General features: G+C 46.7%; 2 protein-coding genes across 2 annotated transcripts; one reads left to right on the top strand and one right to left on the bottom strand.

The window, feature by feature from the left end:
- Positions 1 to 263: 263 nt before the first annotated feature.
- MDN1 (AAA family ATPase midasin) lies at positions 264 to 15,104 on the top strand (the record flags this gene model as incomplete). Its single annotated transcript, XM_024859425.1, has 2 exons — positions 264 to 7,613; positions 7,635 to 15,104. 2 exons carry the CDS (start codon positions 264 to 266, stop codon positions 15,102 to 15,104), a joined length of 14,820 nt encoding a protein of 4,939 aa, XP_024712397.1.
- A 55-nt stretch (positions 15,105 to 15,159) lies between these two features.
- On the bottom strand, positions 15,160 to 16,398 carry PTC8 (Ptc8p; the record flags this gene model as incomplete). Its single annotated transcript, XM_024859426.1, has 1 exon — positions 15,160 to 16,398. One exon carries the CDS (start codon positions 16,396 to 16,398, stop codon positions 15,160 to 15,162), a length of 1,239 nt encoding a protein of 412 aa, XP_024712398.1.
- Between the last annotated feature and the right edge of the window lie 230 nt (positions 16,399 to 16,628).

Below are 16,628 nucleotides of genomic sequence, written 5' to 3' on the forward strand. Positions count from 1 at the left end.
AATCCTGGCTGTTCTGGTTTCGTCAGACACTTTAGTAGGGTAGGTTCACAGGGCCAATTCAGATGCCGAGTCGAACGATCAGAAATTCTTCAACGTAAAAGAAAAGCGGGTAATTTCTACAGTCCAAACCAATCACATCTAAAATCTGCTCTGCCTCTTGTGGTTCTCGGTGAACCCCAGACTGTACAAGCGATGCTCATCGCAGTGGATTTTTTGCACTGTAAATAGAACCAACCACAAGTGATAAGACTACGCATTAAAGCATGAGCCATTTCGTCAACTTGAGCCTTGCCGAGGCCTCGAATAGGCTCGATGTCTACAAAAATCACTTTCCCCAAAAGTCCGTGCCATCTCTGGTCGAGTTTGCTGATCAGAATGTGCAAAACGACTTGGACAAACTAGCACTCATTGCATTGCATCTGGACTCCACGCTTGCCGTTTACTACGCCTATGAGCCTATTTTCCTTGACTTGATGGCTCGCTGGGTCCAGAATCCTGCTTGGTTTGAGCAGAATTACTGTGAAGCTCACGGGATCGAATCTCCAGCTTCAGGCTCCATCATCTTACTTGCATTGTCCAGGGTCATTGACTTGGCGCCAGAATCCACCAACTTGATAGAGTATTACTTGGCTTCTAATAACGGCCTCCGTGAACTCATGGACCCGAACTTATCTCCCTCGGATCTTCAGGCATCCCTTTTGGCATACTATAGAATCTACAAGTCCAACCCTCACAAGTTCAAGCACTTCATCGATCCCAAGAAGCTCTTCGAAATCATGAGCTTGGAGGACGAGAAGTACAACATTCCCAAGATCCTTTCCGTCTGCATTATCAGCAAATACATCAGTGCTTCTGAGGAGGCCCACGATGCGATGTTGGCTAAACACATTACAGGGTCCTATGAAGGCTCCTTCGATGGCGGTTACACCATTGACTACAAGTTCCTCTCGTTGGTGGAGGCCAAAAGACTCTCGAATCATACCAAATTGCCAACCGCCGTCTCCCACGCACATTCTCGAATCGTTACCATCGCTCAGAAAGACTTGTCCTCCCTCGTCACCTGTGTTTGCGGTGTACTTCTTTTTAATAGACTGCTGGAGAAGAACATCACCAAGAACGACCATTTTGTGCCCATTGAGAGCTCTGTGCTGGTCTTGAAGCAGTTGGCTACCCAGATCCTGAGAGACAGACCAGTTATGCTTCATGGCCAGGCAGGTTCAGGTAAAACTTTCCTCATCAACCAAATGGCCAGCCACATGAGCTGTTCCGATTCCATTGTCAAAATCCATTTGGGAGAACAGACTGACGCCAAATTGCTTTTGGGTACATACACCTCTGGCGAGAAACCAGGATCCTTCCAATGGCGTTCTGGTGTGTTGACTACGGCGGTGAAAGAGGGTAAGTGGGTTCTCGTTGAAGACATTGACAAGGCGCCCACTGAGGTGCTTTCCATCCTTCTTGTTTTGCTAGAGAAGCGTGAACTCAATATTCCATCCAGAGGTGAGGTTATCAAAGCCCATAGCGGCTTCCAGCTTATATCCACCATCACCACATCTTCCGAACGCAATTCGAGACTTCCTGACCTTATTGGTATGCGTCTCTGGGAGCTCATCGAGGTTCCTCAGCTCTCTGAACTTGACTTGAAAGCCATTCTCACAGCCAAGTTCCCTCTCCTCGCAAAGTTTATCGTCAAGTTCATCAAGGTATACAACAAGGTGCTTCAAATTTTTGCAATGCCAGCTTTCATTGCCTTGAACAAGGGTTCTCACCCAAGAGCCAACTCTACTAGAGACTTGATGAAGTTTTGCTCCCGTTGTCATAAATTACTCCATAATAGAGGTGTTACCAGCGATGATACACTTTTCGAAACCCAAGTTTATGAAGATATTTTCGCCGAGGCCGTCGAGTGTTTCGGTAGCGCCATCACCGAACCCTCCGCATCCGTTCCCTTGATCAATGCCATTGGTGAGATCCTTGAAATCTCCGCAACCAGAGTCAATCTTTTTATTGAGAACCATGTTCCAACAATGCATCTCGGAGAGGACAGTATCGAGATCGGAAGGGCTGTTCTTCAAAAGTCCTCTGTTGATAAAGCACTTTATAGCAGGGGTAAGACCAGTGAGGGCAGTTTTGCTCGTACTAAGCATTCTAAGCGTTTGATGGAGCAAATCGCTTTGGCCATTCAAATGGTCGAGCCAGTCTTGTTGGTTGGTGAGACAGGTACTGGTAAAACGACGGTCGTTCAAGAAATCGCCAAGATGATGAACAAGAAAATGACTGCTATCAACGTTTCCCAGCAGACGGAGTCTAGTGATCTTCTAGGCGGCTACAAACCTGTCAACACTATGACTGTTGCGATTCCTTTACAGGAAACGTTTGAGAACCTCTTTTTGGCGACGTTCTCTCAAAAGAAGAACATGAAGTTTTCCGAGCTTTTATCCAAGTGTTTCAACAAAAGACAGTGGAAGAACGTCATTAAACTTTGGAAAGAGGCAGTCAAGATGGCCCGTGCAACCCTTGAGAAGAGCGAGGATTCAGGAGACGAAAAGCCCGATGAAGGTGGTCCCAAGAAGAAGAGGAAATTGAGTTCAACGGAGAAGCTGGCTATGCTTGAGAAATGGCTTGACTTCCAATCTGGAATCGAGAAGTTCGAGGCGCAGGCCGCCAATCTCGAGAACTCATTTGTCTTCAACTTCGTTGAGGGATCCCTTGTGAAGGCTGTTCGTAACGGTGAATGGCTTCTTCTCGATGAAATCAACTTGGCTTCATCTGATACCTTAGAAAGCATAGCAGATCTTTTGTCCGAGGTGGCTGAACAAAGATCGATTCTTTTGAGTGAAAGAGGAGACATTGAACCCATCAAAGCCCATCCAGACTTCCGAATCTTTGGTTGTATGAACCCTTCAACCGACGTTGGGAAGCGTGATTTACCGGTCAGTATACGATCAAGATTCAGTGAGATCTACGTTCATTCTCCAGATAGAGACAGAGATGATCTTTTACTGATTATCGACAAGTACATCGACAAATTTGCCATTGGAGATGATTGGGCTGCGGATGACATTGCTGAACTTTACCTTGAGGCTAAAGCGTTGGCGGAGAAGAACAAGATTGTCGATGGTGCAAACCAGAAACCACATTTCAGTATTCGTACATTAACGAGGACCTTGACGTACGTTCGGGACATTGTTCCAACTTACGGTTTGAGAAGATCGCTTTACGAAGGTTTCTGTATGTCTTTCTTGACTTTGCTTGACGTGAGATCCGAGGGTGTCTTGAGACCTATTATCGAAAAGTACACCGTGGGAAAGACAAAGAGTCCCAAGTCTGCTCTTAATCACATTCCAAAGGCACCTTCTGACCCAAAGCACGAGTACGTTCAATTCAGACACTATTGGTTGAGAAAGGGCGCTTTCGAGGTCGATGAACAACCCAATTACATTATCACGCCATTTGTGGAGAAGAACTTGCTCAACTTGGTCCGTGCAACTGCAAGCAGGAGATTTCCTGTTTTAGTTCAAGGTCCTACTTCTGCTGGTAAGACCTCTATGATCAATTACCTTGCAGCCATTTCGGGTCATAAGTTCGTTCGTATCAACAATCACGAGCACACAGATCTTCAGGAGTACTTGGGAACTTATGTCTCCGACTCGAGCGGTAAATTGGTCTTCAGAGAGGGAATTTTGGTTGAAGCCTTGAGAAATGGTTACTGGATCGTTTTGGATGAGCTTAACCTTGCACCTACCGATGTGCTCGAGGCTTTGAACCGTTTACTTGATGACAATAGAGAGCTTTTCATTCCAGAGACTCAAGAGGTTGTTCACCCACATCCTGACTTCATGCTTTTTGCCACCCAGAATCCTCCTGGGTTGTACGGTGGTAGAAAGGTTCTCTCTAGAGCTTTCAGAAACAGATTCTTGGAGTTGCACTTTGATGATATTCCAAGAGACGAGCTCGAGATCATTTTGAAGGATAGATGTCAAATCGCTCCTTCTTATGGTAAGAAGATTGTGGAAGTTTACAACGAATTATCCTTGCAGCGTCAATCTTCTAGACTTTTTGAACAGAAGAACTCGTTTGCTACCTTGCGTGACTTGTTCCGTTGGGCTCTTCGAGAGGCTGTTGGTTACGAGGAGTTGGCTGCCAATGGGTACATGCTCTTAGCTGAGCGTGTGAGAAACGAAGAAGAGAAGCAAGTGGTGAAGCAAGTGATTGAAAAGGTCATGAGAGTGAAACTTGACATGGGTGCTTACTACGAGAAGCTCGAGAACAAGGAAATCTTCAACATCGAGCTGTCGATTGTCTGGACCAAGGCTATGAGGAGATTGGCCGTTCTTGTTGCCACTTCTATCAAGTATAAGGAGCCATTATTACTTGTTGGTGAAACTGGATGCGGTAAAACCACAGTCTGTCAGATTCTCGCTCAATTTCAGAATAAGCAGTTGATAACTGTGAATGCACACCAGAATACCGAGACCGGAGACATTTTGGGTGCTCAAAGACCGCTCAGAAACCGTTTCGAAACAAGAGGTGAGCTTGTGAAGAGCTTGGTGTCTTTCTTTGAGATCCTCAACATTGACGTTCAGCTTGGTGAGACTAATGCAGAGGACTTGATCAAAAAGTACAGAAAGACGGTCGCCGATCTCAGTGATGACGACAAGGAAAAGCTTGACGAACAGTTCATTGTGGAGATTGAAGACAAGATCAGAAGTGCTGGGACACTCTTCGAGTGGGTTGATGGACCTTTGGTACAGGCCATGAAAACCGGTGATTACTTCTTGCTTGATGAGATTTCGTTGGCAGATGATTCCGTTTTGGAGAGATTGAACTCTGTCCTTGAGCCCGAGAGAAGCTTGTTGCTTGCTGAGAAGGGTACTGAAGATGCATTCCTTGTCGCTCAAGACGAATTTCAGTTCCTCGCCACCATGAACCCCGGTGGTGACTACGGCAAGAAAGAATTGTCGCCTGCTTTGAGAAACAGATTCACAGAAATCTGGGTTCCATCTCTTGATGATTTCAACGACGTCAGACACATCGTGAGGTCCCGTCTTCAGGACCAATATAAGGATCTTGCCAATGCGCTTACTGAGTTTTCGGAGTGGTTCGGAAGAAAACTTGGAAATGGCAATGTCAACAGCGGTGTGATTTCCTTGAGAGATATTTTGGCATGGGTTCAGTTCATCAATGCATGCGACCAGTCAGTGTCTATCGATGCTGCTTTCTACCATGGTGCCTCCATGGTTTTCATTGATGCCTTGGGAACGAACAATACCGCCTACCTTGCTGAGAACGAAACCAAGTTGTCCGACTACAAGAGACAGTGTGTGGAGAAGCTCAGTCAGCTTGTTGGCAAGGATCTTTCCCAGTTTTCGCTTGTCAACAATCATGAGGTTATTGTTGGAGAAGATAAGCTTAAGGCTGGTTTATTTGAGGTGGAGCGTGTCCCAGGAACCACCTATTCTGATCCTTTCAACTTGCATGCCCCTACCACTGCTGCCAATGCTCTGCGTGTTGTTAGAGCTATGCAAGTGCATAAGCCCATATTGTTGGAAGGTAGTCCTGGTGTCGGTAAGACCAGTTTGGTGTCTGCGATTTCCAAGGCTACTGGTAACGAGCTCATCAGAATCAACCTTTCTGAGCAGACCGACTTGATTGATCTTTTTGGTTCCGACGCTCCGGTTGAAGGAGGCCAAACTGGTGAATTCGTCTGGAGAGATGCTCCCTTCTTGAGAGCAATGAAGAACGGTGAGTGGGTTTTGTTGGATGAGATGAATCTTGCTTCTCAGTCGGTCTTGGAGGGTTTGAACGCTTGTTTGGATCACAGAGGAGAGGCATACATCCCAGAACTTGATCGTTTTTTCCCACGTCACCCTGACTTTAAGGTCTTTGCTGCTCAGAACCCTCAATACCAGGGAGGTGGAAGAAAGGGATTGCCCAAGTCTTTTGTCAACAGATTCACCGTGGTGTTTGTGGACACATTGAGTGCCGATGATTTGACCTTGATTGCTCACAAATTGTACCCTAACATCCCTAGAGATGACTGCAGCAAGCTTATCAAGTTTGTCGCTGAATTAGAGAGACTCATTGTGCAGCAAAAATCATTTGGTGTTCTCGGCGGTCCTTGGGAGTTCAACTTGCGTGATGTCTTGAGATGGTTGAGTTCCTTTCACTCTTCTCGAAACATCAATCGTGAGAGTGACATGAGTCTTGGTGAATTTTTGGACATGATTGTCTGCCAGAGATTCAGAACCGAGGATGACCGTCGCAAGGTTGGTGAGCTTTTCGTGTCTGTTTTCGGCGAGCAAAAGAAGAGAAGCCCATTCTACTCGATCGGTATTGATTATGTTCAAGCTGGCGGTGCTCTCATCAAGAGAGGCGAACTCATTCAGTTTGATAACTCGATCGACAGACTCAACTTGGCACCTCTTCAGTGTAACTTCCAAGTGCTTGAATCGGCGCTTAGAAGTGTCAACGAAAATATCCCATTTATTATTGCCGGTCCATCCAACGCTGGTAAAACTGAATTGATCAGATTCTTGGCCAACGCTGCTGGTGTCAAGTTGTCTGAATTCGCCATGAACAGTGACGTCGATAGCATGGACATCTTGGGTGGCTACGAACAAGTTGATGTTACGAGAGCAATGTCTGAAGTGATCAACAAGACCTATGCATTTTTCAGGGCTTTGCTTATCGAGAGCTGTCTTATACACCTGGAAACTTCACCATCAGCTCTTCATGCTATTGAAATTGTTGATTTGATCGAGAACACTGTTCTGGTCGCAGAATCGTTCCCTCAAATCGCCGAACGTTTCAAATATTTTGTGAGCCAGTTCCACAACGAAGCCTTGAATACCCTCCTTGCGGAATATGAGGTTGTTGAGAGAAAGGTGAGAGAAAAGTCTGCAGTCAGATTCGAGTGGTTCGACGGTTTGCTCGTGAAAGCAGTCGTGAATGGAGATTGGTTGGTTTTGGATAACGCCAACTTGTGTAACCCATCTGTTCTTGACAGACTCAACTCCTTGCTCGAGGTAAATGGGTCTTTGATCATTAATGAGTGCAGCACAGAAGATGGTATGCCACGAGTGTTGAAGCCACACCCCAACTTCAGGTTGTTTTTGACTGTGAACCCCAAGTATGGCGAGCTTTCGAGAGCCATGAGAAACAGATGTATTGAAGTTCACATCGACGATCTCCAAAAGCGTTCCACCTATTTTGATAAGATGACCTTAGGATTGCCGCTTGTTGACGAGGCAACATCCGAGGAGGATATTAGTGAAATGATGGAGAAGCTTAAATTTGGTCAACATAGTGTGGGCAGACCATTGGCTACTTTTGTTCCTTGTAACGAGTCAAAGATGAGACGTTATGGCGCTACCGTTGATGCTGTTGATACTTATGAACACAACTTAGCAAAGAGTGCTTTGATCAGTATCTTGGCTCAGAGAGATGTCACAGTGATCGAATCGTGGTTTAACACCGTTACATCTAGCAAGGAATTCAACTCCATTTACAAGTCAATCATGCATGAGTCTATCGAAGTGTTGAAGGTCTTGTCCAATGCCGACTACTTCACCAGTTGCAAACTCACCTACGGCAAGGTCGACTCTACTAGAGTGACTCCCTACTTCCCCCAGACTCAAGCTCTCAACACGATTCTCAATGAGTACATTGTACCATACTTGAGTGAGGCGGGTGAGGCGAACTGGCTTGAGCCTACTATTATGTTCCAAGTTGCAACTCGTCTTTTTGAAGCTTCTGCTTTGTTGGATACAATTGAAAGAAGAGGAACTGAGAGCCCGCTTCACCAATTATCGTTCCTTGAACTTTCTGCAGCGGTTTGTTTCGGAAGGGAAGTGAAGAAGACGCCAAAGGTGAACGTTTTCGGATTCGTGAAGGAGGTTCATACGTGGATCATCAAGGCCTTCTTGGTGCACACATCTGCCTCTGTCACTTCCGATGGTCCAGTCTTCTCTGCATTGCTCGAACTTCAGGAAACATGGATCTGTTTGGTAAACTCTGCCACTACCCAGAACATCACGAAGTTGAGAGTTTACCACAGCATCATTGGATCTTGGTTCGAAAAGCACAAGGACATTTCCATGCTTATTGACCAAGAGCTGCCCATGTCGAGTCTTTCCCTCCAGCTTGAATTGACCACTGGATTTTCCATGGGTACCATCTGGAACCACTTCCGTCAACTATACCCATCGACTTCTGAGGCCTGGGATTACTACTCGAGCCTCTTGAGTATCTTGTCTGAATTTGATACCTTAGTTGCCAACTACGAGATGAATGCTGAGGAGGTTTTGATGCTCAGACAGCTCATGATTGACCTTTACGGAACAATCATCACCGGTACAGCATCTGATGACGACCTCGCTGACTTGTTCAAGCAGTTAGTGAGCGGTATTTCAGCTCTTAAGGAAGCCGCTGAGGGTTCGGAGAAGAGATGCAACAGCTTTGAGGAAGAGTTCACGATGCTCTCCACATTCGTGGAGTCTGAAAGCATGGCTACTGGAGCAAGCACCACAGGTAAGCAATTGCAACTCTACCAAAATTCGAGCAAACCAACTTCTGGATTGTTGAACTCTCTGAACACCCACATCTTCAAGCCCTATCCAAGAATCTTTGATGATGTTTACTTGAGAGGCTCAAGAGAGGGTGTTAAGAATGTATTTGCAGAGAACCTTCTTGAGGCTTTGAATGCCAAGGCGCAAGAGCTCAACAGATGCCTGGGCAAGTACTTAGACAAGCAGTTGGCTGATATGAAAGTTTTCGCTGATTCGCTTGTTGAGAATTCTACGTCCGTTCTCAGAGACCAAAAGCTGGTTTTCAAGACATTGCTTTTCTCTTGGATCAAGGAGATTTTGGCCGCTCACCAAATTCTGATTATCGGAGAGTCATTGAAAGAGGTTCTTGAAGGAGTCAAAGCTTCCGATAACAGCGCTTTGATCACCGTCTTTGAGGCTTACATGGGACCCGCCGTGATGATCGCAGAGTCAGCTACTACGTTGAAGTCTCTCGGTAAAGCCTGGGTTCTTTTCTCATGTGGATGTGTACAGCTCTTTGTTCCTAGCTCCCCTATGGATCCCGCCATCGATGATCATGTTGTGTACGACATTTTCAAGACTCAAAACGAATCACTTGACAATCTTATTGCGTCTTGGAAGGCCGTGAGACAAACAATCACAGGCGATGAGCCAATTGCCACGGAATCAGAGTTGCCTGAATTGAGAAACGAGGATAGAGAGAAGCCTACAATTTTCAGACCAAATGACGGCATTGACGACTTGTTCGAGGAGTGGGCTGGTTTCATGAGCTCTTCCATTGACAAGGAAGCTGTGACGAGATTGCTCTCCCAAGCAGAGGCAGAATATGACGAGAAGAATGTGAATGGAATCAACGTGTTCCAGCACAACGCTGTTAACTTCCTCACTCGTTTGAGAACGAGCAAGGTCATCTATTCAGATCTTAACGATATTCTTGCTGGTTACGTCTATGGATTGAAGTTTGGTCTTGACTTGATGATGATGGAGAATGAGAACTCCAAAGCACAGCTTTCTCTCAAGAGCCTTTGGTCTGTGGATGTCTCTTCTTTGCTCAATCCTGTCTTGATCAGAAACACTTTTGAGGACTTCAAGAAAGCTAGCAAATCGTTCGGCAACAACTCATCCGCCAGCGAAAAGCTGATGTTGTTCTTCATCAACATTTGCTTCATGCAACACCACAAGGAATCAGAGCCCGAGTTAGACCACATCATCAACCTGGCTTTCCAGACGCTTTATTACAGGTGGTACTACCGTAGGGCAAAGGAGGAAGAGCAGGCTGCTCAGAACGCTTCCCTTTACAAATACGAAGGTGGTGATGATGACGTTGAGAAGGAGTTCCAAATGATGTTCCCTGATTACGAAGAGGTCATGGAGGTTGATTCTAACGCAGCCAAGTCATCCAGCTCGATAGCTGAGGTTTACCCTCAACTCTGTCAGCTTTATGTTGATTACTTCCTCCATGGAAGACTGGCTGACATAACTAAGGTGATTGAGCAAGGTGCCACATTAGCTTGGGACTTGTCCAAGTTTGAAGACGTATTTGTTCATGGCTCCAATAGTCCCGAATCTATGGCAGCACTTTTTGTCAACATGCTGAAGGTTCATGAGGTTTTCTCTTTGCAAAGAGGTGACGTTGATTTCTACCACGGAGAGTCACCATTTGAATTCAGGAGAGCTATTAAGGTCGTCAACAATGTTAAAAGAGCAGTTGCACTCCTCTTAGACCAATGGCCAGAACACGCCACTTTGCAGAATATCACAAGGACTGCTATTGAGTTCACCGAATTCCCATCGAACTTCCCTATCTCAAGACTCCTTCAAAAGCTTGAGGTTATCTTCACTTACCTTAACGAATGGGAGAAGTTTGCAAGCAGCAAGGTGACCCTCAGAACTTGCTATGACGAGGTGACTGAGCTCATCGTGTCTTGGAGAAAGCTTGAACTTCTGTCTTGGAGAAAGCTTTTCGAGAACGAGGACTCTGCTTTCAGAGAGAGGGTTGGTAAATGGTGGTTCTATCTTTTCGAGACCATCATTGTTCCAATTTTCGGCCTTGATGAGGAGAATGATGAGAAGATGTCAACGATTCAACTTTTGGGCGCTTTGAACGTCTTTATGAGCGAGACCACCTACGGAGAGTTTGCGACTGGTTTACAGTTGGTTCAGGCTTTTGAGAACCATGCATCAAGGTTGGAAGGTGGCGAGAAGACTGCTAATGCTCTTCACAACTTCACGAAGTTCTACGAGCAATACATTCCCCACATCGACGAGGCCATTTCGCAAACCAAAAAGACCCTTGAGAAGGATATCAACGAGGTGATTCTTCTTGCCAGTTGGAAGGATGTTAATATCGATGCCCTCAAGCAGAGTTCCAAGAAGTCTCACAACAGTCTTTTCAAGATTGTGAGGAAGTACCGTTCCCTTTTGGCGACACCAATTTCTCCTCTTGTTCAGGCTGGTCTCGCTTCAGACTCCAAGGTATCTATTGCTGAGGTTCCTTCCATCTTGTCTGTTCAGCATCAATCTCATGACCATGACACACAGATGGCCATTCTCAAGCTTTGTGGCAAGGCATCTACTTGGGACGAGAGACCAAACAGACTCAAGAATTTGTCTATGATCGAGAACAACATGCGTGTTTTTATTGATAAAGTTAGCCGTTCAGCCGCACCATCGCTTTATGACTATGCTAAGGAGATCATCGAAGAGATGGATAGACTCAGAAAGGAGACGCCTAGCGTGATGAATGACGACACTAAGAAGGAAGTGGCTGCGTTGAAGACACAGAAACACAAGCTTTTGAGTGAAGTTTTGAAGGAGTTGAGAAGGATAGGTATCAAGACCACCGTGAAGCCGGATATCAAGAAGCTCTTGGCAACGGTGAATTTGATCTTCACCAATAGTGCTTCCTTCTCCTCCAAGAAGTTGGTCAGCGCTGATGCTTACTTCTTGCGAATTTTGGATTTGCTCCCACGTCTCAGAGCTTCAGTCTCCGAAGGTAACGATGAGGTACCACAAGCCGACCTTGAAAGAGGTTTGGCGGCCACCGAGAACTTGTTGTTTTCTTTGGTGACCGTGAGAAAGCCAACCAACAGCTTAGCGCTGTCACTTGACGAATTGGAAACTTTCAACGACGCTCTTGCGAATAAGCTCTCGGAATTGAACTCACAATCGGGCGTTCTTTGCAAAGCGTCATCTATCGAGAGTTTCTTTACCAATTTGAGAGATCTTCAGGTTTTCGTTCGCAGCTTTGAGCAATTGATGGACTATATCTCAGAGGTGATAAGGGGTGTTGTCTTCTTCACCAAGGTGTCCGATACGAGTATTCTTGAGAACCTCAGACAAACGGTGAGCCAATGGAGAGTGAAGTTATCCATTTCAGATCTCACGGTTCCCGTCGAGAGTGAACGCTCTATGTTGGAAGAGTTCAAACAGTACGTTGCACAGATTGTGAATGAGTTGGTTGCATGGAGGGATTCCAACACTGCCAACGGCTTCATTGCTCAAACCATTCTCAACTGGCTCTCCAATTGGGAGCAAAATGTGAAACCAACTTCAGAAACCGCTTCCACCAACACCGTTACAATTGAGGTACTTGAGAAGTCGCTCAGGAAACTCTCCAACTCGATTCTTGTTTCCGTACAGCGGGTTGTTGAACTACACGATGAGGACATCAGCCAGGACGACGACAAGTGGTTACAAGAATCCCAACAGAGACTTTCCCAAGCAATGAAGGCCCTCCACCACGAGAGCATCAACTCTCTTCTCAGAAATGTCAGATCTAATTTGTTGAACATCGAGCACGATCTGGAGACATCAGCTGTGAGTGCCGCTTTGATGAGTTTCACCTTGCCCTTGGTCCAGTTGTACTACAAGCTCGCCTCTGCAATTCAAATGAGAGCTCGTGAGAACTACATCCAGATTTCCAGATCCACCTATGTCTTGGCCACTGCCCTTCACAAATTGGCTTCGTCCGGTTTCTGTTCTCCAGAGCCTCCACAGGAGCAGAAGAAGGACGATAACTTGCAAGATGGTACTGGATTAGGTGACGGAGAAGGTGCCACGAACAACTCAAAGGATGCTGAAGACGATGATTTGGACGAGCATGCTCAGCAGCCAAACGAGGAGAACGAGAAAGATAAAGATGACGGCGAGGAGGAAGACGACGACGACGCTGTCGACATCGAAGGAGACATGGCTGGAGATCTCGAGGATGCCTCTGACCAGGAGAAGGATGAAAATGACGATGGTGATGAGGAGCAGGACCTCGACGAGGAAGTTGACGACATCGATGATCTTGACCCCAATGCCGTCGACGAGAAAATGTGGGACGAGGAAGCCAAGGATGACTCCAAGGAGAAGGAGTCGGACAAGATGCCACAAAATTCTGTGAACGACGACGACAATATGGAAGCCATGGAAGACGAAGATCAGAAGCAGGAAGAAGGTGACAATCAAGAGGGAGAAGAAGGAGAAGAAGAAGAGAAGGAGAACGACGGAGAGTCAGAAGACGACGGTGAAGACGTTGGTGAACAAGAAGACGAGGTGAAGAACGACGAGAACGAACAGCTCGATGACTACGTCCCTGAGACTGAAGCTTTAGATTTACCCGAGGACATGAACTTGGACGATGAAAATGAAGACGAAGCTGCTCAAGACGAAGACGAAGGTGACGAGAAGTTCGAAGACGACTTGGACAAGAACGAGAAGGAGGAAGAGAAACTGTCTGATGAAAAGGACGAGGAACCCGCTGATGCTGAAGCCGATGCCGAAGAAGCAAACGAGGAAGAAGCTTCGATGGAACAGGATGAAGAAGACGACGCCAAAGAAGGTGCTGGCGATGACAAGGAAGTCGACGAAGAACCACAAGAAGCTTCTGACGACGAAACTGTGAATGGTCCAGAAGAAGGTGAAGAGGAGAAGGATGATGAGCCCGACTCTGCTGAAAATGGTGATCTTGAAGCTGATGGACTCGATGGAGCCGAACAAGATCAAGACGAGGATGTTGACATGGACGCTGCTTCCAAGGCTGCTGTAGGCGATAAGGGCGATGGTGCTGATCAAGAAGTCCTCGAGGACCAGGATGATGTTGGTGCCTCAGGAACTGCCTCTTCTGAAATGCAACAACAGGAAGACAGAGATCAGGATTCCAACGACAACTCCAACAGTGAGATCAAGGAGTCTTTGAAGCAATTGGGAGATTCGTTGAAGGAATTCCATCGCCGCAGACAAGAGATCAAGGAAGCTAGTCAGAGGGATCAAGAAGAGCAAGAAGCAAAGGCTGACGTTAGACCTGATGAATTCGAACATGTCGAAGGAGAAAACACCGAGCAGGATACTCAAGCGCTTGGTGCTGCTGACAATCAGGATCAGATTCAACGTATCGACGAGGATAAAGCCATCGATGATGACGAAGAGATTCCTGAACGCGAGGAAGTCGATGAAAAGAAGGATCCTGACGCAATGGACATCGAACAAGGAGACGAGGAAGCAGCTCAAGAAGGTGAAGAAACGAACCAAGAAGCCGATTCAGAGAATGTTGGTGCTGTGCTAGGCGAGAGAAGAATCGTTAAAGAAGAGGACCAGGATATCGATCTCGCAGCCGAAGACCTTGAGGAAACGAAGGCCGAGGTTGACATGAAGAATCATCTTGATGACGATTACGAACTAGGCAGTGACGAAGTCCCAGCACACGATCTCATTACATCCAGAGAGCTCTGGAACCACAGCGAACTTGCTACTCAAGAGTTGTCATCCGGTTTGTGTGAGCAGTTGAGATTGATTTTGGAGCCTACTTTGGCCACTAAATTGAGAGGTGACTACAAGACCGGTAAGAGGCTCAACATGAAGAGAATCATTCCATACATCGCTTCGGAGTTCAGAAAGGACAAGATCTGGCTCAGAAGAACCAAGCCATCCAAGAGACAGTACCAGATCATGATCTCTGTGGACAACTCCAAGTCCATGAGTGAGAGTAAGGTCACCGAGTTGACATTGCATAGTATTGCCCTTGTCTCCAAGGCTCTCACCCAACTTGAAAGTGGTGGATTGTCGATTGTGAGATTTGGTGAGGATGTGAAGCTTCTTCACCCATTTGACAAACCTTTCAATCAAGAAACCGGTGCTCGTGTTTTCCAGTGGCTTGACTTCCAACAGGAGCGCACAGACATCAAGCTGTTATGCTCAAAGTCTTTGAAGATTTTCGAAAATGCTAGAGCCTCTTCAGGTGCCGACTTGTGGCAACTTCAAATCATCATTTCTGATGGTGTCTGCGAGGACCACGAGACAGTTGAACGGATGGTCAGACAAGCTAGAGAAGAGAAGGTTATGTTGGTTTTCGTTGTGATCGACGGAATTACATCGAACGAGTCGATCCTCGATATGTCCCAGGTGAGTTACGTTCCTGATGCCAATACAGGTGCTATGACGTTGAAGGTGAACAAGTACTTGGACACCTTCCCATTCGAGTTCTACGTTGTGGTGAGAAGTATCAAGGAGTTGCCAGAGATGCTCTCGTTGATTTTGAGACAATACTTTACAGAAGTCGCTAGTGTTTGATTCATGCAATTGGATTATTTAAAAATGCAAAATTAAGATAACGATCGTGGTAGGATTAGAGATCGTAGTATGTGGATGGCGCTCTGAGAGGCCCTGGGGGCTTGGAAGGGCCCGACGACTTCTTCGACTGAGATGCTGATTTCTTGGATGGGATGTTAGGAACAACTTTGGCGAGGCAGATGGACATGTCGTCAAGCTTACCACCCAAACTGATGTTCTTGCCAAAACGGTTCTCGGGGAGTTTGTTGACCATTTCGTTGTAAGGCGTGTAGGCGTTATCATCGTAGGCCGTCAGCTTTGCCTTTCTGAGTATCTTGTTAGCGACAGCACGCATGTCATCATTTTTGAAATGGGTGTACTCGTCGATCATATGGGCGATTTCCCAGTCATGCAAATTGTCAGTGATACCATCGGAACACATGACGATAATGTCATCGGGCTGGAGCTTGATGGAGTCAACCCATGCGACCTCTGAAGGCATCACATTGAGCGTCTGTGTTCCAATTTGCTGAGGACACAAGTCGGAGACAAGCTGTTCCTCGTTGGTCTTGATGATCTTACCCTTACGCACAATGAAGATCTTAGAATCACCGATGCTGATCATCTTGAGGTATTCGCCACTCAACATGCACAAGACGAGCGTCAGGGAGCCTCTCAAGTCCTGGAGGTCCATCAAGTGGGAAGTATGCAAGTAGGAGTCGTCCAAAATCTGGTCGATGTCTCTCTTATTAAGATGGTGAGGCGCAGTGTTGAGCTTGTACTCCGTCATGAGACGACTGAGCGTTTCCACCATGGATCTAGACCAGATGCCCAGGGAGCACTGCTCCCCCTTGGACTCCCAGCCTGACACGCCATCGGCGATAGCCATGACCGTCGGAGATACCAACATGGCGTCGTCGCCAGCCTTGATGGAGAGCGTATCGGCAGGAGAGCCCTGGGGCCTCCTTCTAGGCAAAAGACTATTGAGTTGTGTTGGGTCTGTCAAGTCACTAAGGGAATGCACGGTAGGGTCCGAAACCGTGGAATGATGGGCAAACAGAGCGTGTCCTAGCTGGAACTTGAAGCGGTCATTGCTGATGTACTTCATCTGCTCACTGGTGACCACGGGATACTGAATATATGGATTGTTGGCGTTCTCCCTCTCTTCCTTCTTCTCGATGTCAAGCTGGCGTTGCAGCTTACCAAACATGGAACGGACACTTCCAAAGAAACCCGTGCCCGACAGCAGGGTGGACTCCACCGCTTCTCGTAGGTAGCGGGATGCCAGTGTGAAAGATCTCCTGGCAATAAACATGGTAGTGGTATGGTTTACAAATTCCCTGTATCGAGGGGATCAGCCTGTTTAAGTAGTACAGCCTGCAAGAGAGTTCTGTGCATGAGTCCGATGGCGCACCTACTCCGAGAGGCTAGCTTTGTGTGCTGGCTGCAGGATAGCCCCGCTGGCGGGGTGTTTCCTCATTGCTTTTTTGATTATTTTCCTCTACTATGGCGTCCAAATAGCCGTTTTGCAGCCACTAGCGCAGT

The sequence above is a fragment of the Candidozyma pseudohaemuli genome (genome assembly GCF_003013735.1).
Source record: "Candidozyma pseudohaemuli strain B12108 chromosome Unknown scaffold00012, whole genome shotgun sequence".
NCBI classification, from domain to species: Eukaryota; Fungi; Ascomycota; class Pichiomycetes; order Serinales; family Metschnikowiaceae; genus Candidozyma; species Candidozyma pseudohaemuli.